This window comes from Felis catus, chromosome C1 (genome assembly GCF_018350175.1).
Source record: "Felis catus isolate Fca126 chromosome C1, F.catus_Fca126_mat1.0, whole genome shotgun sequence".
In the NCBI taxonomy this organism is placed as follows: Eukaryota; Metazoa; Chordata; class Mammalia; order Carnivora; family Felidae; genus Felis; species Felis catus.
The window spans coordinates 15,176,647-15,193,616 of record NC_058375.1 but is presented as its reverse complement, the minus strand read 5'-3'; the positions used below and the strand labels follow the sequence as shown (position 1 = coordinate 15,193,616).

General features: G+C 40.7%; 1 protein-coding gene across 8 annotated transcripts in view; it reads left to right on the top strand.

Moving 5' to 3' along the window:
• The first annotated feature begins 400 nt into the window (after positions 1-400).
• HP1BP3 (heterochromatin protein 1 binding protein 3) overlaps positions 401-16,970 on the top strand; it is a 39,093-nt gene continuing 22,523 nt past the window's right edge. Inside the window, exons 1-9 of one of the 8 annotated variants that reach the window (XM_023258245.2) lie at positions 534-550; positions 1,612-1,745; positions 3,456-3,533; positions 6,186-6,381; positions 6,832-6,931; positions 9,912-10,065; positions 11,381-11,540; positions 14,541-14,684; positions 16,487-16,567. In XM_023258245.2, coding sequence (XP_023114013.1) covers positions 6,286-6,381; positions 6,832-6,931; positions 9,912-10,065; positions 11,381-11,540; positions 14,541-14,684; positions 16,487-16,567 — 735 coding nt within the window. In that variant the 5' untranslated portion in view covers positions 534-550; positions 1,612-1,745; positions 3,456-3,533; positions 6,186-6,285. Of the gene's footprint in view, positions 551-982; positions 1,117-1,611; positions 1,746-3,455; positions 3,534-6,185; positions 6,382-6,831; positions 6,932-9,911; positions 10,066-11,380; positions 11,541-14,540; positions 14,685-16,486; positions 16,568-16,970 lie in introns of those variants that run through there. The other 7 variants (XM_023258244.2, XM_023258247.2, XM_045035217.1 and 4 more) reach the window with 7 other exon arrangements.

Genomic DNA, 16,970 nt, shown 5'->3' with positions numbered 1-16,970 from the left:
CAGTTCTGTCCACAGTCTTCAGAGAAGGGTAGTTCTCGCGCTGTGGCTAAAGTGACAGCAGGAGATGCCAACCCGACTAAAGGTAGACGGATCTCCAAGGAGGAGACCCGCTAAAGACCAGGGACCGAACCAGAGAGTAGCGAAAGGGCAGGCAGTGAAAAGAGTGCTCTTCCGAGGAAAACGAAAGCGAACCCAAGCTAACGGGAACCACCAGGCAGTGCCCGGCGGAAGCGTGGGCGGACACACAGCACCCTCCCCGGCGTCCTCCCGTCCCGGAGCGCCCTCTCGCGTTCTCGCGCGCCCGGCCAGGGAGGCACGCCGCGCGCACTCCCTCAGCTCCCGTGGGCTGGGGGCGCGGGCGCGCGCGGGGGCGGGGCCGGCGCGGGAGTGCGCGTGCGCGTGCGCGCGCGGGGCCGCGGGCAGGGGGGCGGGGCGGCAGAGCTCGGCGGCTGGGCCTGGAGGACAGCGGCGGCGGAGACGAGGAGCGGCAGCGGGAGCGGCGCCGAGAGGCCGTGCTGAACGCAGGCGCCAGGAAGGGGGGAGCGCAGAGGTAACGCAGGTCGGAACAGGCGGGCGGGGAGTGGACGCGGGCTCGATGGACCCCGAAGGCGAGTGGTCGAGGCCGCTCGCCCCGGGCGCCGACGCCGCTCCCAGAGTGGAGGGGGCGGGGCGCTCGGGTCCCCGGAGGTGGTGCTTTTTGTCTGCCTCTCCCGGCCGCTCCGCCCTCCCTGCCCTCTCCCCTCTCTCCTGCGACCTAGCCCCCTGCCCCTCTCGTTGACGCCTCCTCCGGGGCCCACTGGCGCGCGCGCTCCCGCCCTTGTTTTGTTTGGACTAGGGGGGAGGAGGGGTAGCTCTTCCCAGGTCCAGGGCCCTGCGTCCCAGCGCGCCTGCGCCAGCGTCCTCCCGCTGCGCTCCGATTGGCTGAGGCCTTGCGCATGCTCCCCAGGCCCGTGGCGGACCTCGCCGTCGTCCCCGCCTTCCCGTCTCCCCCTCCCCCCCCATTCCCTCAGCGGTTTTCGGAGCGGGTTCGAAAGATGCCGGCGGCGGTGACTGGCTGCGGCGGGCCCGCCCCCCGGCTTCTCCGCCCCCGCCGCCGCCATTACGGAGCTCCCAGTGGTGAGTGCGCGGAGCGCTGGTGCTCGCAGTCCGCCGATTCTAGCGTCGCGGGGGTGGCCCCTGCCCCTGGCGTGGCGTTGGCCTCGGCCGCGTGCATCTTCGAGCGCGAGCCCCGCGTCTCGAGCCGCCGGCCGCGCGTAGCCCGCGCCGCAGCTCCTCGGTGTCCGCCGCCGCTGAGCCCTCCCGTCCTCTGCCGCGCTGCCTTCATCTTGGTCCCTCGCTCCCCCCGCCTCTGCTCGGGCCCCGCACCGGCCGCTCCCTGCCTCTTTGTCTCGGCTGCGCTGTTCTCCGTGTTCCTCTCGGCGGTCTGGGCGGGCGTTTCCGTGCTGCTGCTGCTGCTGCTGCTGCTGCTGCTGCTGCTGCTGCTGCTGCTGCGACGCGGGCCTGAGCTTTCGTTTTCCCGTCTGGCATTCCCAGAGCTTGTTACTCGCCGCACCTTAGACGGTGTGGTTTTCGTTAATAAAGTCAAACTCGTGAATATGAGCGTTTGTCCAGAGGTGGAGGCAGGAGTGCTGAAGTGAGAGCCTCAGATCTGAATTTTGATACCGACTTGCCACTGTCTGTGACCGAGGACGAGCCACTTAACCCTTTGGGGGGAGTATTCTCTCCTGCACAGAGGACTGGACAAGGTGAACTTAACTGCCCCTTCAGCGTACAGATTGTGTTGTTTATTATTGTTCCTGACTTTACATTACATCGAAAAGTGAGAATACAATTAGAAATATCTCTAGGAATTCGCTTGGGACTTGATGGACAAGCTGTCGTGTCTTAAGAGTGAAATTAGACGTGACTGGTTTTACTTTGGAAGATGCTTTTAATTTTGTCTAATTTGGCATGGGCATAAAGCCACTGTGAGCTCTTTTAAGTTTTTATTGCTCCTCTAAAAAGTTTAGTTTAACGTGTTTCAAAGTAGGAGTAACATTTTAAAGGTTTTTTATTATTTTTGATTTGGCTTCGTTTTTAAGCTTACTTGGACGATTGAGGGCAGAAAGTTGGAGGAAGTATCCTAAACTGTTCATAGATGAAAATCTTCAGTGTTAAGCCGTTTAGGTTGTGATTATCTATCTTTCAAGGTGGGTCCTGTAGTGGCCATAGCTTCTGTGCCCAAGACAGATTTGTTAGGTACATAACAGATTTATTGAAATGTGAAAGTGGGGGAAAAAAAGTTGTCAGTTAATTACCAGCATGCTTCTTCTGACATTACTGTAGTCTGAGGACAGTTAAAGACTTTAGACTGGGAACAGTTTAATATATTCTGTGCAAAGCTAGTGATTTTATAACATAATATATTGCATACATTTTTTGGTAAAACATGAAATAATACTACTTTCCCTAAAATGCATATTTTCATTTTAAGATTATTATTTTGAGAGAGCGCACACACAATCTTCAGCGGAGGGCTGGGGGCGGATAGAGGCAGAGAGAGAAAATTCCCAAGCAGGCTCCCCATTTCAGCTGAAATCCAGAGTAGGACGCGTAACTAACTGAACCACCCAGGTACTCTCCAAAAAGCATATTTTCAAGGATATCGATAAACTGAGATACAATAAGTTCCTACTTATTTTTCTATTGCTTTTTTTTCAATTTTTTTTTTTGAGAGAGAGGCAATGTGCTTGCACAAGTGGGGGAGGGGCACAAAAGACCCAAAGCTACCCTGATAGCTGGGAGCCCCATGCAGGATTCCAACCCATGAATAAACCCTGAGGTCTTGACCTGAGCTCAACCGACTGAACCACCCAGGCACCCCTTGCCTTGTCTTAATGTAAAGAAAATAAATAAGAACTCTGAAATTCTGGATTTTATCACCTTTATTGCTTGCGTTAAATTAAAAACAGTTTGGAATTTCCTTTTACAAAAGTAGTTCTTTTTATAGTCAATCCAACATTTAAAAAAAATAAAACCTAAATTGAAGACCACAGACGGACCACATAAATCACAAGTAAAATCAGATTATTTGTTTTTGGCACACATAACCTAGGTGGGAAACTTTTTCGTCTGTTCATCCTTTGATTTAACAGATATTTATCGAGCACCTATTCTATGCCTGGTGTGTTCTTAGGCACCAAGTATCCAGCGGTGAACCACCTAGCTAATATCTCTGTTGGAGAATAAGCATGGTAGCCTAAAAGTCTGATTCAGAAAGTTATTAGGTACATGGTGATGGTGAGGTAGTGTGAATGAACCATCCATATAGTTTTGTTAGCTGTGTAATGAACATTGAACATATTAAATAATTCATTAGCCAACCTATTAAAGTATTAGAGGCTGAAGCTTTAAGTTCCATGACCTTTAACAAGGAAATTCAGAGCTAAGGCAGACTTTTTTTTTTTTTTTTAAAGTAAACTACACCCAACGTGGAGCTCGAACTGAGGACCCCAAGATCAAGAGTTGCATGTTCTACAGACTGAGCCGATCAGGTGCCCCTCAGACAGACTTGTTTGTTTGTTTAATGTTTGTTTATTTTTGAGAGAGAGAGAGACACACACACACACAATCTGAAGCAGGCTCTAGGCTCTGAGCTGTCAGTGCAGAGCCTGATGCGGGGCTCGAACCCACGAATTGTGAGATCATGACTTGAGCCAAAAGCAGATGCCTAACCAACTGAACCACCCAGGTGCCCCAAGACAGACTTCTTAATATGTATCCCAAGTAACTGGGTTTATTTTTGAAGTGTTCTTCACATGCACTGAATATAGTAATAGGTACTTAATCACACAGTATTGTTCATTTAACTTTTTTCCCCAATACTTACCCAACACTCATGTTTTGGACACTGTTCTGGGTGCTGGGACTACATTGGTGAATTAAAGTCCTAGTCCTTATAGTGCTTACATTGCATTTGGAAGAGATACATGATAAACAAGTAAATACGTATTTTGAATTTCAGTTGGTGTTAAGTGCTGAAGAAACCTGAAGCATGAGAAGGTTGGGAGGGAGGTCTTTCTGAGGGCGTGACAGTGAGCAGTAAGGTGATCGAGGTGTCTAGGAAAAAAGTGTTCTAGTTTAAGAGAACAGCAAGTGCAAACACTGAGGCAGGGAGGGGTGAGCAGAGCACAGTGCCAGGGCCAAAAGAAGTTTCGTGTTTGGAGTCAAGAGAGTAGAGTGATACAGTGGGAGGTGGGACTAGTAAAATAATGGGGGTGGTGATAGGGAGGTTTTAAGCAGGAGGGTGTCAGGATTTATATTTTTGGTGGATGCAGCCAGGAACATTGGCAAACCAACTTATTTATTTATTTTTTTAAATTCCATCCTGGGCATACGTCTTATCTGGCCTAATTTAAACTCATTTTGTCCTTAGGTTAGTGGTGTCCAGTGTCTTTATGGACCATGCGCTTGTTGTCCCAATTTTAGTTTCATCACCTTGGCATTAGTGATAGCTTCCTCTGGGCGCCTCCTCCCCTTTTCACCCGTTTGTTTTAATTTTGAGTAATTAGTGAATATAGTTGACTGGAAAGGCTTTGACACTTTTTTCAGTAATTGTGTTTACAGGGAAAAAATTGTTTTCAAGATACCCTATGAGCAGAGATTCCTGAAGGTGTTATTGACTTGACAGTAGCATTTTCACCCTACCTAGTATTATCGTGGGTTAGGAAAGATGAATTCATTAGCAATATCACTTTACCAAGGATAACTTGATCATGATAGTTTCCTTCTGTGTAGGGTTCACATGTAAAGACAGCAGCAGATTTGCTTAGGTTTTTTTATTGTCAAGGAAAATATATTACCATGTAAGTGCTAGTTGCATGAATGAGCAGGTGTATGTATTCAGATTATTCCAAAATAGACATTTAGGTTTCACAAGACTTTGGGGTTTCTTATGAGTGTCCTGAAGGCCAGTGTGGCCCTCTTTTCACAGATGAGAAAACAGTTTTTTTATTTCTGTATTTTATAGTTCTTCAAAGTGAATTGCCATATGAGCATTTTAAGCAGTTTTTATAACAGTTGATAATTTTAAAAATATTCATGGATATTGCTAATTGACTCTTGATAGTAAGTTTCAGTGTATCTTGAATTCTTTCAACTGCATTTGTTTGCAGCTGATTGACCATTCACAAGTCTGGCATTGCTCTTGGTGTTCCCATGAAAAGATTTTCCCTGTAAATGTGAAAGCATTCTTTATGTTTGGGGTTTTTTGTTTGTTTTAATTTATCCCAGTTATTGTAGCTTGGGACTATTACCTGACAAATTGAAAACTTAAATTCCTAGACAGGGTTAGAGCTTCAAGCAGGGGTTGAATGACTGATCTACTGTTCTCTAATTCTTTGTTAATGTTCGTTAGCCCAAAGGTCTAAGCACCTAAATGATCATTTTCTTATATTTTGGAGAGATTTTTGTTATAAAATGTCACTGAGTCCCAGATGAGATTTTTTTTTTTTTTTTTTTTGAGGACAGAGAGTATTAATGACCAGGCAAATTTGAGTGACTACATGGGTTTTATCTTTGAATATTTAATTATGTTCTTTCTTCTGTGCTAGTTTTGCTTACTTTAAAAATAACAAATAAGGTCTTGGAAGCATACTTCTGTTCTCCTAGGTGATGGTCTGAATTTGCCTCTCTGGATCTGGAGGCTGTTAGAGTATCACGTTCTTCAGGAGTATTTTTGCCCTTGTATTACTTTTATCTAAAGGAGAAGAAGTTAAAGTTACAGTTAATTTTCCTGATCCTTGTGAGAACAATAACAAAACCCTTCTCTCTTTAGTCATTTATCTTTGAGGAAACATTTGACTAACCTATTCCTTAGTCTCCTTATTCTGTCCTTTCTAAGTTCCTAATGGTAGCAGGAGGGGAATGGGATTAGGTTCCTTACGAGCTTTCTTGTCCTTGTTGCCTTTGTTCATGTGGAAGGTGCAACAGCTGCTGTGGCTTGTGCGTTTGTCTTAGTGGCTGCTTTAATCTGGTGTATATTTTGATAGTGATTTTATCTTTCTTAATGATAACTGACCGAGTCATCTGTCAGTTAACTATAAGTTTTATAGTTAATTTTTCCCCTTTGGATGTGTATTAAATTTAGACATTTAGTTTAGTTTTGTTTCTGTTAATCTTCACACCAGGTCTTTTCTGTGCTTTAGGTTGACTCTTCACCACACTGAAACCATTAGGAAAAATCCTTGTGGTTAACAGCAGAGGCTTCAGAGTGTAACCTGTACTCGGGCCTAGAAATTATTTTAAATGGCGACTGATACGTCTCAAGGTGAACTCGTCCATCCTAAGGCACTCCCACTTATAGTAGGAGCTCAGCTGATCCACGCGGACAAGTTAGGTGAGGTAGGGGCTGACACATTCTTGAAGCTCACTCTTGGATCAGTCCCTGACTTCAGACCCTGCTGGGTCTTTCTTGGTACATGTTCCTTTCCTTTCCTTTCCTTTGGGGAGTCTGGGTTGTGAATCTGAAAAAATCAAAGAGATAAAAAATTCTTTTCATCTTCCCTTTCCCCTCAAATTCCTCAGAAAACCTCCAACCTTTTAAATTTATTCCAAATCAAGTATATTACCAGTTTCCATTTGAAATTCTAGCTAAAATAAAATACTTTGAAAAGTACTTCTTAAACACCATGGTTCACTTCAAAAAAACTTGTTAAAAATAATTTGCATCAGATCCTGGAGTCGACTTGAAGAATTCTCCTACATCTTCTGACACCCAGTTAGGTTCTTGAGAAAAAGAGAGAAAGAAAATTTTTCTCATGCATGTGTGATTATGGCTGTCTCTTTTCTCAGAAGGTGGAAGATAGCACCATGCCGATTCGTCGAACTGTGAATTCTACACGAGAAACTCCTCCCAAAAGCAAGCTTGCTGAAGGGGAGGAAGAAAAGCCAGGTAAAGTAAAGCAGGAGACAACTTGAAATGGCAGAAGTTTCTACTCCAATTCAGAGTATCCTGTGAATTCCTTTGAACTTAATTGTTTTTTCATGGCTGTTTTGGGGAAACACTGAAAGAGAGAAGTTGTACCTATTGATACGTCATTTCCAGACCAAAGTGAGCAAAGGAAGAATTTCATCTTGTCTCTAAAGATTTTTAGAAGGTGTAAACTTCATGTTCTTGGAATGAAAAACAGAAAATGGTTGGTGAGAACAGGAACAGTTGAAGAGTAGCTTCTGGGCATACGGTGTCTTGGGGATGCAGGCTCTGGACGAATGGGGGACTTGGGACTTCTAGACGGACAGTACAAGATCCCTCAGAAATTATCACAAGGCCTTAAGGGAGCAAAGGGGCAATCAGAGCATTGGTTTATATTTGGTATTGGTGGAGAGAAGATTGGCTGGACATAGTTGGAAACATAATGAGTCAAGAGAAATGTAAAACCATCAACCTGGGTAATCGTGCTCCTTTATGGCATCTTTAATCACCTCTTTCCCTTTCCTTGTTTTTCATTTTCTTCTTGTGACTTTTTTCTTTCTTTTCCTTTTCTCTTTTTCTCTCTTGCTTTTTATCTCAGGTTTGCCAGGGATGAGCACCATCCTGTTGTGGCTATTAGAACTAAATATCTGTTTACCAGCACAGGTTAGGAATAAGGCACTCTTGTTGCCTTTATCCCTTGGTGCGGCAGGAATATACTTTTTTCCAGTGGAACCTGGATTTTGTCTCAAAATACTCAGATGAATACTGTAAGCAATTTGGGTATAATTGCTTATTTAGGAGACATGGGAATCAGCATATTAAAAAAAATGAGAGGGAGGCGCCTGGGTGGTTCACTTGGTTGCACTCCAACTCTTGTTTTAGGCCCAGGTCATGATTCCAGGATCATGGGATCAAGCCCTGAATTGGCCTCTGTGCGGAGCATGGAGCCTGCTTAAGATTCTCTCTCTCCCTCTGCCGCTCTTCCCCTACTCACACATTCTCTCTCTTTTCTCCCAAATAAAATTACAAAATGAGAGGTGCTGGTGAGTTGAAGTTTGGTTATTTTGTCCAGCACTGAGTTAAGCCACTTGATGGCCTGCCTTAAACCACATTTGATTAACAGGTAAAGCCACTAAATCATTAATGACCTCAGTTTTCAGAATACAAGCCAGAGAGTTCAGGTATTGGAAAAGTCAGACAAGAATTCAGAAGGGATCAGTAAGTCGCTTGACGAGTTCTGTGTTTTATCTTTTCCCACTATGGTATTAATGTATATAAAAGTACATACTTGCATTTTAGAGACAGACACAGTAGTTTAACGAGTTGGAAGCAGTGTCTTGTACATACTACATACTCAGTGCCTGTTGAGTGACTGTACATTTATTAATCCATCAACTATTAAGCAATTATTCTTGAGAAGAGAAAATAATATGAAATTGAATTTATAATTCTACTCTTAGAGGAAAACCCAGTAAGTGGTTCTTTTGATCCTTTTTAGAATAAGACCGTGTATAAATAAACATAATGACTAATAGAAGGTCCTTACCCATGAAGCCAATTAAGTCAAATTAGTGGGCCAAGGGGCAGTAAAAGATACATATGTGATTTAAAAAATTATCTGAATTACCTGATGCCATTGTTAGAATGAAGTTCTAGCTTTAATATTTTGCAAAATAGTTCTAGAAGCAGCAGGAGAGGCTGAAGGAGGATGGGAGTCACCCACATGGTACAAGTACAGGTATTCCCTAAAGCATTTTATAGAATCCCCATGATAACTCTGTGAGGTAAGATTACTAAGGCTTGGAGATGTCAAAGAACTTGCCATAAGGTACGAAGCTAGAGAATTATAAGGACTGAACTTTTGAATCCAGGTATGTTTGACTCTAAAACCTCAATTTTGGCTAAACATATGGGAGGATTTTCAAACTTCTCTGCATGTCTCATTGAAGAGCATAATCCAGGATGAGATCAACAAATGACGGTTGACTGTCCTGAAATTCAGGGTTTAGAATTTTAATTTGTTGAAAATTAGAAATTCTTTTAGAATTGTATATATGTAGTTTGGTTATAAGAAGTAAGTGGCATGGTTTTGTTCTTTTTAAAAAAAAAAAATGTTTATTTTTGAGAGAGAGAGAGATTGCTTGCACATGCAAGCAGGAAAGGGACAGAGAGGGAGACAGAGGATCCTGAGGGGGCTCTGTGCTGACAGCACAGGGCTCAAACCCATGAACTACAAGATCATGACCTGAGCCAAAGTCAGATGCTTAACCCACTGAGCCACCCAGGCGCCCCGGCATTTTTTTGTTCTTTAGGGTTTTTCATCATTATGATAATAATTTGTTCACATAATTTAAATGACCAAACTCTTCAAGCATATACTTTTATTTTTTGCCTATGTTTTGCCATTGGAGAGTCCTTTCTTTGAAGTCCCTATTTAACCATATCTGGGGCTCTGTATTTTGTAGTACTGCTCAAAGAGGCTTGCTGAGAAAAGACACAAACAAGCCACTGCAGACCTCAGTATTCCCCCCTCACGTTTCTGCTCTTGCCCCAGTCTTTTCACTTGGAAAATAGGTGTTAACTTTCTATTACTTATTCCCTTACTAAGATTCATCTGTTAAATTATGAAATAGCTAATGTCTTAATTATGAATCTCATTAATATTGCAGAGGAGAACAGGCAAGAGGTTTGATTCAGGGTAAAATGAGTTTCTCTTTCTGTGTAATTCCCTGGTCCATCTCCTTTTTTCACATAGTGGTCTGGATAAACAACCTTTGAACAGGCAGTTAGAGCTACATAAGGAAGGAAAGAACACTGCAGCTGATAGACACTTACTCGTTTTAAAGTCTGTCAATTGGAACATTTGGCTTCTCTGTTTAATAATATAGTCTTTTACCCTTTTATTGACTCAGGCTCTAATCTATCTATTTGATGCCATTCTGCACACCTGATTTTTTAGAACCAGATATAAGTTCAGAGGAATCTGTCTCCACTGTAGAAGAACAAGAGAATGAAACTCCACCTGCTACATCTAGTGAGACAGAGCAGCCAAAGGGAGAACCTGAGAACGAAGAGAAGGAAGAGAACAAGTCTTCTGAGGAAACCAAAAAGGAGTAAGGAGTTATGCCTTCTTGCTATTTAAAATTGAAGACTGTGTAAAAGGACTGTAGATCAGATCGTTTTAAAGGATTGTATCATTGGTTTATGCTAGATGTTTGCTACTTACTTGGATTTACTTTTTAGAATTACTGTTTGAAATAGGTTTATTATATAGTTCTATGGCCTATTAGAGCTTGTAGCTCTTATAACAATGGTTTGAATAACCCAAAATTCATTGCTTTTGCCTTTGAAACTTTTTTTTGTGTACTTAGGATTCATTATGGGAGTGTCTCATATTTTAATCATTGACATAATTTCAATAAGAAATGAAACATGACTCTAAAAATCTGACCTGGGAAACACTTGACCATTTTATTCCTACCTATACCTTTGCGAGTTGTTTTTATATGTTTATGTTAGAAAACATTAATCTGTATCAGCCATTGCCAGAGTCACCTAAAAATGTGTACATTTGGACGGTGACTTTGAGAATCTGAAAGCAAAATTTGCTACTGATAATCTGTACAGTGTGGTGGAAATTCTTTGTTAATTTGAAGAGGGTTTGTTTGTTTGTTTGTTTGTTTTTGCAGGATAACTGGTTGCTTTCTTCTCGTAATTGGGCAGAACAGTTAGGAATTACATTTAAAATAAAAGAGTAACTCAGTAATAACTATACCTTCTAGGTGTAATCCTCAATGAATCCTTTATCCCAGCTTTATAGGTTTAAGTTCTGTGGAATTTTTAGCAGCTACCCTATATTTTAGTTGCATGGGGTACTGTTATGATTATTTAGAATACATTTGTATAATGCTTTATGGCTCACAAAATTGTTTTTATGAACATAATCTCATAATTCTTGCAACAACCTTATAAGATGTTTTATATTACTATTTTACAGCTGAGGAAGCTGAGATTCAGGTCAGTTGGCTAAAGTCTTATAGCTAGGAAATGTTAGAGCAAAAACTCAAACCCAGGTCTTCTGACTTCAGAGCTTGAGTTCTTTTCACTGTGCTAAATTACACCTGTTGTAATTATTAGAATACATTTTAAAATTCTCATTTCTTTCATGTGCTGGTCCTTCATACCAGTGCTCATTTATATGACTTCTCTCCCCTGTACCTAAGAGAAAACACCTTTTTGGTTCATTTACAGTATCCAATTTTTAAAAAAGGTTTTATTTTGTCAAACTTTGCTTATTTTATATATCACTTTAGTGTGGAAGTAAATTAAAACATTAATTTTTATCCCTCTCTTGTCTATTCTTCTTTCTGACTTTATACCTCTTTCTGGAGAGTTTACCTTGCATAATAACAATTCTTTGTTTTAAAGTGAGAAAGATCAGTCTAAAGAAAAGGAGAAGAAAGTGAAAAAAACAATACCTTCCTGGGCTACCCTTTCTGCCAGCCAGCTAGCCAGGGCCCAGAAACAAACACCGATGGCTTCCTCCCCACGTCCCAAGATGGATGCAATCCTAACTGAGGCCATTAAGGCAAGTTTTTATTACAAGCAGTTCATCTTAGATTTATTCTGTTTGTCTTTTGGTTATTTGAAAATGGCATATTCCTGTCCAGACATCAGAAATCTTGCTGTTTCCTAAAAGATACTGAAGTAGAAGAAAGCCATTGTGAAGTTCATGTGTTTTTTTGTTTTTGTTTTTGTTTTTTTGTTTTTTAAGAAAATCACATTTGGTGAGCACTGTTAATTTTTTAAATTCAAATTTACTATAGCAAGTATTTTTAATTTTAGATTTTTTTTTTTACACTCATTTTATTGGTTAAGTATAGTATTTCTTTGAAGGCTGAACCTGTTAATTTATTCAACAAACATTTAAGGACTAACTAAAACTTCTCTGTGTCAGATAATCCTGCTAGGGATATAACAGAGAATAAAACAGGGTCATCTTTGCCTTTATGAAAGTCTGATTGTGACTGAGAGTAACGGAATAGCATAGAGGATTTTATCTTAAAAAGATACACTATCTTAAAAAAATTTTTTTTTAAACGTTTATTTATTTTTGACAGAGAGAGTGCAAGCAGGGGAGGGCTAGAGAGAGAGGGAGACACCAAATCCTAAGCAAGCTCCAGGCTCCTAGCTATCAGCACAGAACCTGACATGGGGCTCAAACTCACAAACCATGAGATCATGACCTGAGCCGAAGTTGGACGTTTAACTGACTGAGCCACCCAGGCGCCCCAAAAAAGATTTACTGTCTTTAGGTTCATTTTTCAAATTTGAGTGTCTAATACTGGTAGTGGTTAGCTTTCCTACCTGAGCTATAAGAAACCTTCTTAGAAACCTTACTACTTTGTTTCATCACCAAAAATTCTCCTCCTTTATGACTTTTCTATAATCCATTGACTTCTATTAGCTTAAGGGTCCTCATGTAGGTTTCTTAATTTTAATTTTTAAGGGCATCTTTTTTGGGGGGGGGTTGTTTATTTTAGGACACCTAGGTGGTGCAGTTAAACATCTTGACTCTTGACTTTGGCTCAAGTCATGATCTCACGGTTTATGAGTTGGAGCCCCGCATCCCTGCTTGGGATTCTGTCTTTCCTCTCTGCCCCTCCCCAACTTGTGCACGCTCGCGCATACAAGTGGGGGAGGGGCAGAGAGGGTGGGAGAGGGAAAATCCCAAGCAGTGTCCATACTCTCAGCGCAGAGCCCATCGTGTGGCTTGATCCCACAAACCGTGAGACCATGACCTGAGCCAAAATCAACGCTCAACCTACTGGGCCACGCAGGCCCCTTGATTTTTAAGGTTATCTTCTAATCTGACCTTGCCTTTTTTGTGTAAGTTTCTCTGGTTACTTTTGCCATGTTAATTCACATGATGAGATGATAAGAGAAGCTAAGATAGGAGCCAAAGACACCCTCATTTTAGGGACCTTGTTGCTAGGATCTGAGTCAGAGTTGGGGAAAGGGGGATAAAAACCAATTTAATCAAGGATGGTATACATAGGAAGGGGCAGCCTAGTGGTCATTCTCAGAATTTGAGAAGACAGCACTGACATATAAATTGGAAAAGAGTTTGTCTTTAGACCTCTCCCTGCATTCTTTTTTTTTTTTTTTTTTTTTTTTTCTCCCTGTATTGTTTTAAGAGTACTCTCAACTCCTTGAAACTTTCTTGGTCTAGATAGCTTGACTATGGTGAGATCTCATTTCTTTGTATAGCTTTTCATCAAGGTTTTCACTTCATGACCACTCAGCCTAAGTTTAGAGAAGCAGGGTCACAGTGAGGTTGGAGAAGGACTAAAATTTTAAATAGTGAAACAAAAAAATTAGAACAGTATTAAATTAGGTCTAAAGAATAGTTTGAATCTGATTGTGCATATTTGTACAAATGAGGGGTGGGTGGGTGTGTGTTCCATGCAGTGTAACAAATCATGATTCAGACTACCAGAACCATTTTGTGAATCAAACAGGAGTCCTGATGTCTGTTTCCATCTCATTGTCAGTTTGGTGGAGCATGGAATTGTTTTAGCATTAGAGGGTTCTTTTCCGTTTGATTTTCTTTGTATTTTAAGATCAGGAGTAAACATCAGTGGTTTTGATAGGTCAGAAACATTTACTTGAAATAGGTGAACCATATTAACCCAACTTGTTTTATGTTCTGTAGTCTTTTCTGCTCCATCTGCCTGTGAATTTTTTTCTTTATTGTCAAAGTATATAAAATAAAATTCAACCAAGTGTTTTATCCAATGAGAATGAGTAAGTTCTCCATTCAGTTTATAGAGAAAGACAACACAGAATTGGTGAACTAGCCCATTAGGTAAATAACAGATGCTGCTTATGTATGCTTCAAAATGTATAGCACTTGAAAAAAATTTGCCACCTTCATGACTTAATGACCTACTTGAGTCTTCCTTGGGCATTAATCAAATAGAATATAGTTAAATTGGATGGAAATGAAAGAGCATTTTAAATTGCAATTGAATGTCCTCATTGTTACCCCAAACTCTCCTTAAGATTTTGCCATTTATAAAACCAGTTTTATGCCATTTATTCAGATTATCTTTGTCTTCTCTGCTGACATTTGCATAAAGCCTAGAGAGAAACATTGGTCCTGGTGTGCTAAAGCTCATTCCATAAAATGAGCCAGATCTGTAATCCTGCAAGTAATAGAAATGTTCTATTTTTTTTTTTTTCATTTTAATGCTAAAGATCTGTCTTCTAAATACAAAATAGAATTAAAATGGAAAGAGGTTCTTCCTTGACACACAGAATGTTGTTCTTCACATGTTGTGTCTTCTCTTTGCCTGGTTTGAACTAAAGTAAAATTGTTGCAAAAATATTGTAATTCTGTATTTCTCCACAGCCATGATGAACTGAAGTTACCTGAAATACTACTCATTCTTCCCTGCCATTTTTATCATTCATTATCAAGTTCATCTCCAAAATAGTTTATTTTGAAAACATGTGTCATATTCTCTGTCTAATGAAAACAGCTAGTGTAAAGTAATATGCGTGTTTCGGTAAATCTGTTTTCTAGGCATGCTTCCAGAAGAGTGGTGCATCAGTGGTTGCTATTCGGAAATACATTATCCATAAGTACCCTTCTCTGGAGCTGGAGAGAAGGGGCTACCTCCTTAAACAAGCACTAAAAAGAGAATTAAATAGAGGTGTCATCAAACAGGTATTAAACAATTGTTGAGGATAAGATCATTTCAACATGTAATAGCTGTAAGTCCATAATAACATTTAGGCTTTTTGTCTTTTTTTTTTTTTTTTTTTTTTTTTGTAAAAATATAAATTAACATGTTGATGAAATGTTTAAGCATGGCCTAGTTTTATTATTTGAGACTAGGTTTCAGATCACTGGTGCCAGTTACCTTTGATAAGTTAACTGTTCTGGAGAGCAGAAGCAATATGATAGCATAATTGTTTTCTAGTGCTGCTTGTACTTCTAATTGGATTTTCTTTGGGGGCCCCTTGTGCTTGAGATCATGTACTGAAGATGAGAGGTGGGGTTAAGGAATTCTTTTATTGCAGCAGCAAAAAAGAATTGCTCTCGTCTTGCATTTGTTAGTTTTAAAGTCTACCTTATGACTAGACTTGTTACCATTATAAATTTGTAAATAGGTTCATCTTAACAGTGTCTAAAATTATTGAAGCTTGTTAGCATTAGAGAAGCCTGAGTAAATTGAGACTAGTACTAAAACCAGTATTGATTTCGGGCATAAATCTACGTTATTTTGCCTAGTACATCAAAACATTGCTTAGAAACATAAAAATTTTAAGTTGGAATGGAGTGTATCTTACCTAAATTTTCTTCAAAGGTTCAGAGGGATGAAGTAATTACCACAATGCCATGGTAGTGGCAAAAATAGTTCAAAGGACCTAGTTCACTGCATTCTGAGAGTCCCGTTGCCTTTCTTCCATACCTTTCTGCACAATCTGATGAACACAGAATTCTGTGCCATTCAGGCATTTAACTTCTGCTTAGGAACTTCCAACAAGTACTTCACTCCACAAATACAAATTGTTCCTGTGTGCCAGGTGCTTGGGGGCCCATCAGTGAGTAAAGCAGATTTCTGCCGTGGAGCTTACGTTATAGTTTTCTCAACATGTTGTATAACTGATGTTTATATGGCCTTTGTAATGGTCTCTGACTGAAAGGTATTATCTAACCAGTGTAATTAGAGCCAAAGATCTGTCCTCAATCATAGTGTATGTCAGCATAATTGCTGAGCTGGCTTCGCGTTTTTCTTTACGAAATATAGTTTATGACCTATTCTTGCCTCATAGGCTGAACCTCATTTTGATGCTTAAACAACACTTTACAGGCTGAAAGTATTTCAGCTTGATTGCTATGTTCAAGATAGCATAAATAAAGCTAAGGTGTGGAGGACTCTGGTTAGTTTGAATCAGCTTTAAAGTTCTGTGAAAGTGCTTTGTAAACTGTGGAAACACGTGGTAAGACTTACACATACCATCATATGCAGTGGCTGTGAGTTAGATAACCGTCACAGGTGCAGTAATAATGGCTCATGGGTGGTCTGGGAAGCACTATAGTTTGAGATCAGCGGTCCATAAACTTTTGCCAGGGAGCAGTCTTCCTTTCAAGATAGAGATTTTCTCATTTTCCCCAAGAGAGTGTACCTTCTTTCATGCGGGGTGGATAGCTTATATACTGTTAACCTGGTGTCACAATAGCATTCTTCCCCAGGTTCGTAGACGAGGGAACAAAAGCTCAGAGGCTTTATGGGGTTGTCCAATATTGAATGGCTAGATGGTACCATAAATGGGATTCAGTCCCAAGTCTTTTGATTCATCCATTGTTCTTTTTTCTCTGAAGAGTTGAACAACATTTTACATTAGTTCTTGTATCGTCATGCCCTGTACTTTGCTTAGTCTCATATAAAGTTATAAATATTAATACCAGGATAATTTAAAGTAAAAATATCGGTTATCGCAACTAAAATTAATTTACCATAGGTAAAAGGAAAAGGTGCTTCTGGGAGTTTTATTGTGGTCCAAAAATCAAGAAAAACACCTCAGAAATCCAGAAACAGAAAGGTAAGAAGTCTAAACCACAGTTTGAGCACTCTAAAACTACATCTCCTAAAATGACATTTATTGAGTGTTCACTGTGTGCCAGGCACTATGCAAAGTGTAGCCTTACTCTTAAGGCCTGAAGAGGTTGTAAGTAATTTGCTCATTATCGCCCAGCTGGTGAGTAGAAAACAGTGTAAATCCAAGCAGTCGTCCCCCCACCCCTCCCCACCCCCCCCACCACCGAGCCCATGCACTTAACTGCCATATGTTGAATTATTGGCAACTCTATGAATTATACTTCTTTTAGTGAAACCAATCTGTTATAAACGAAAAGGGACATATATGAGTACATCTTTACCCAATATTAGACCCCAAAACTATATTCAGAGCCAGTTTTTCTTTTTCTTTTTCTTTTTCTTTTTCT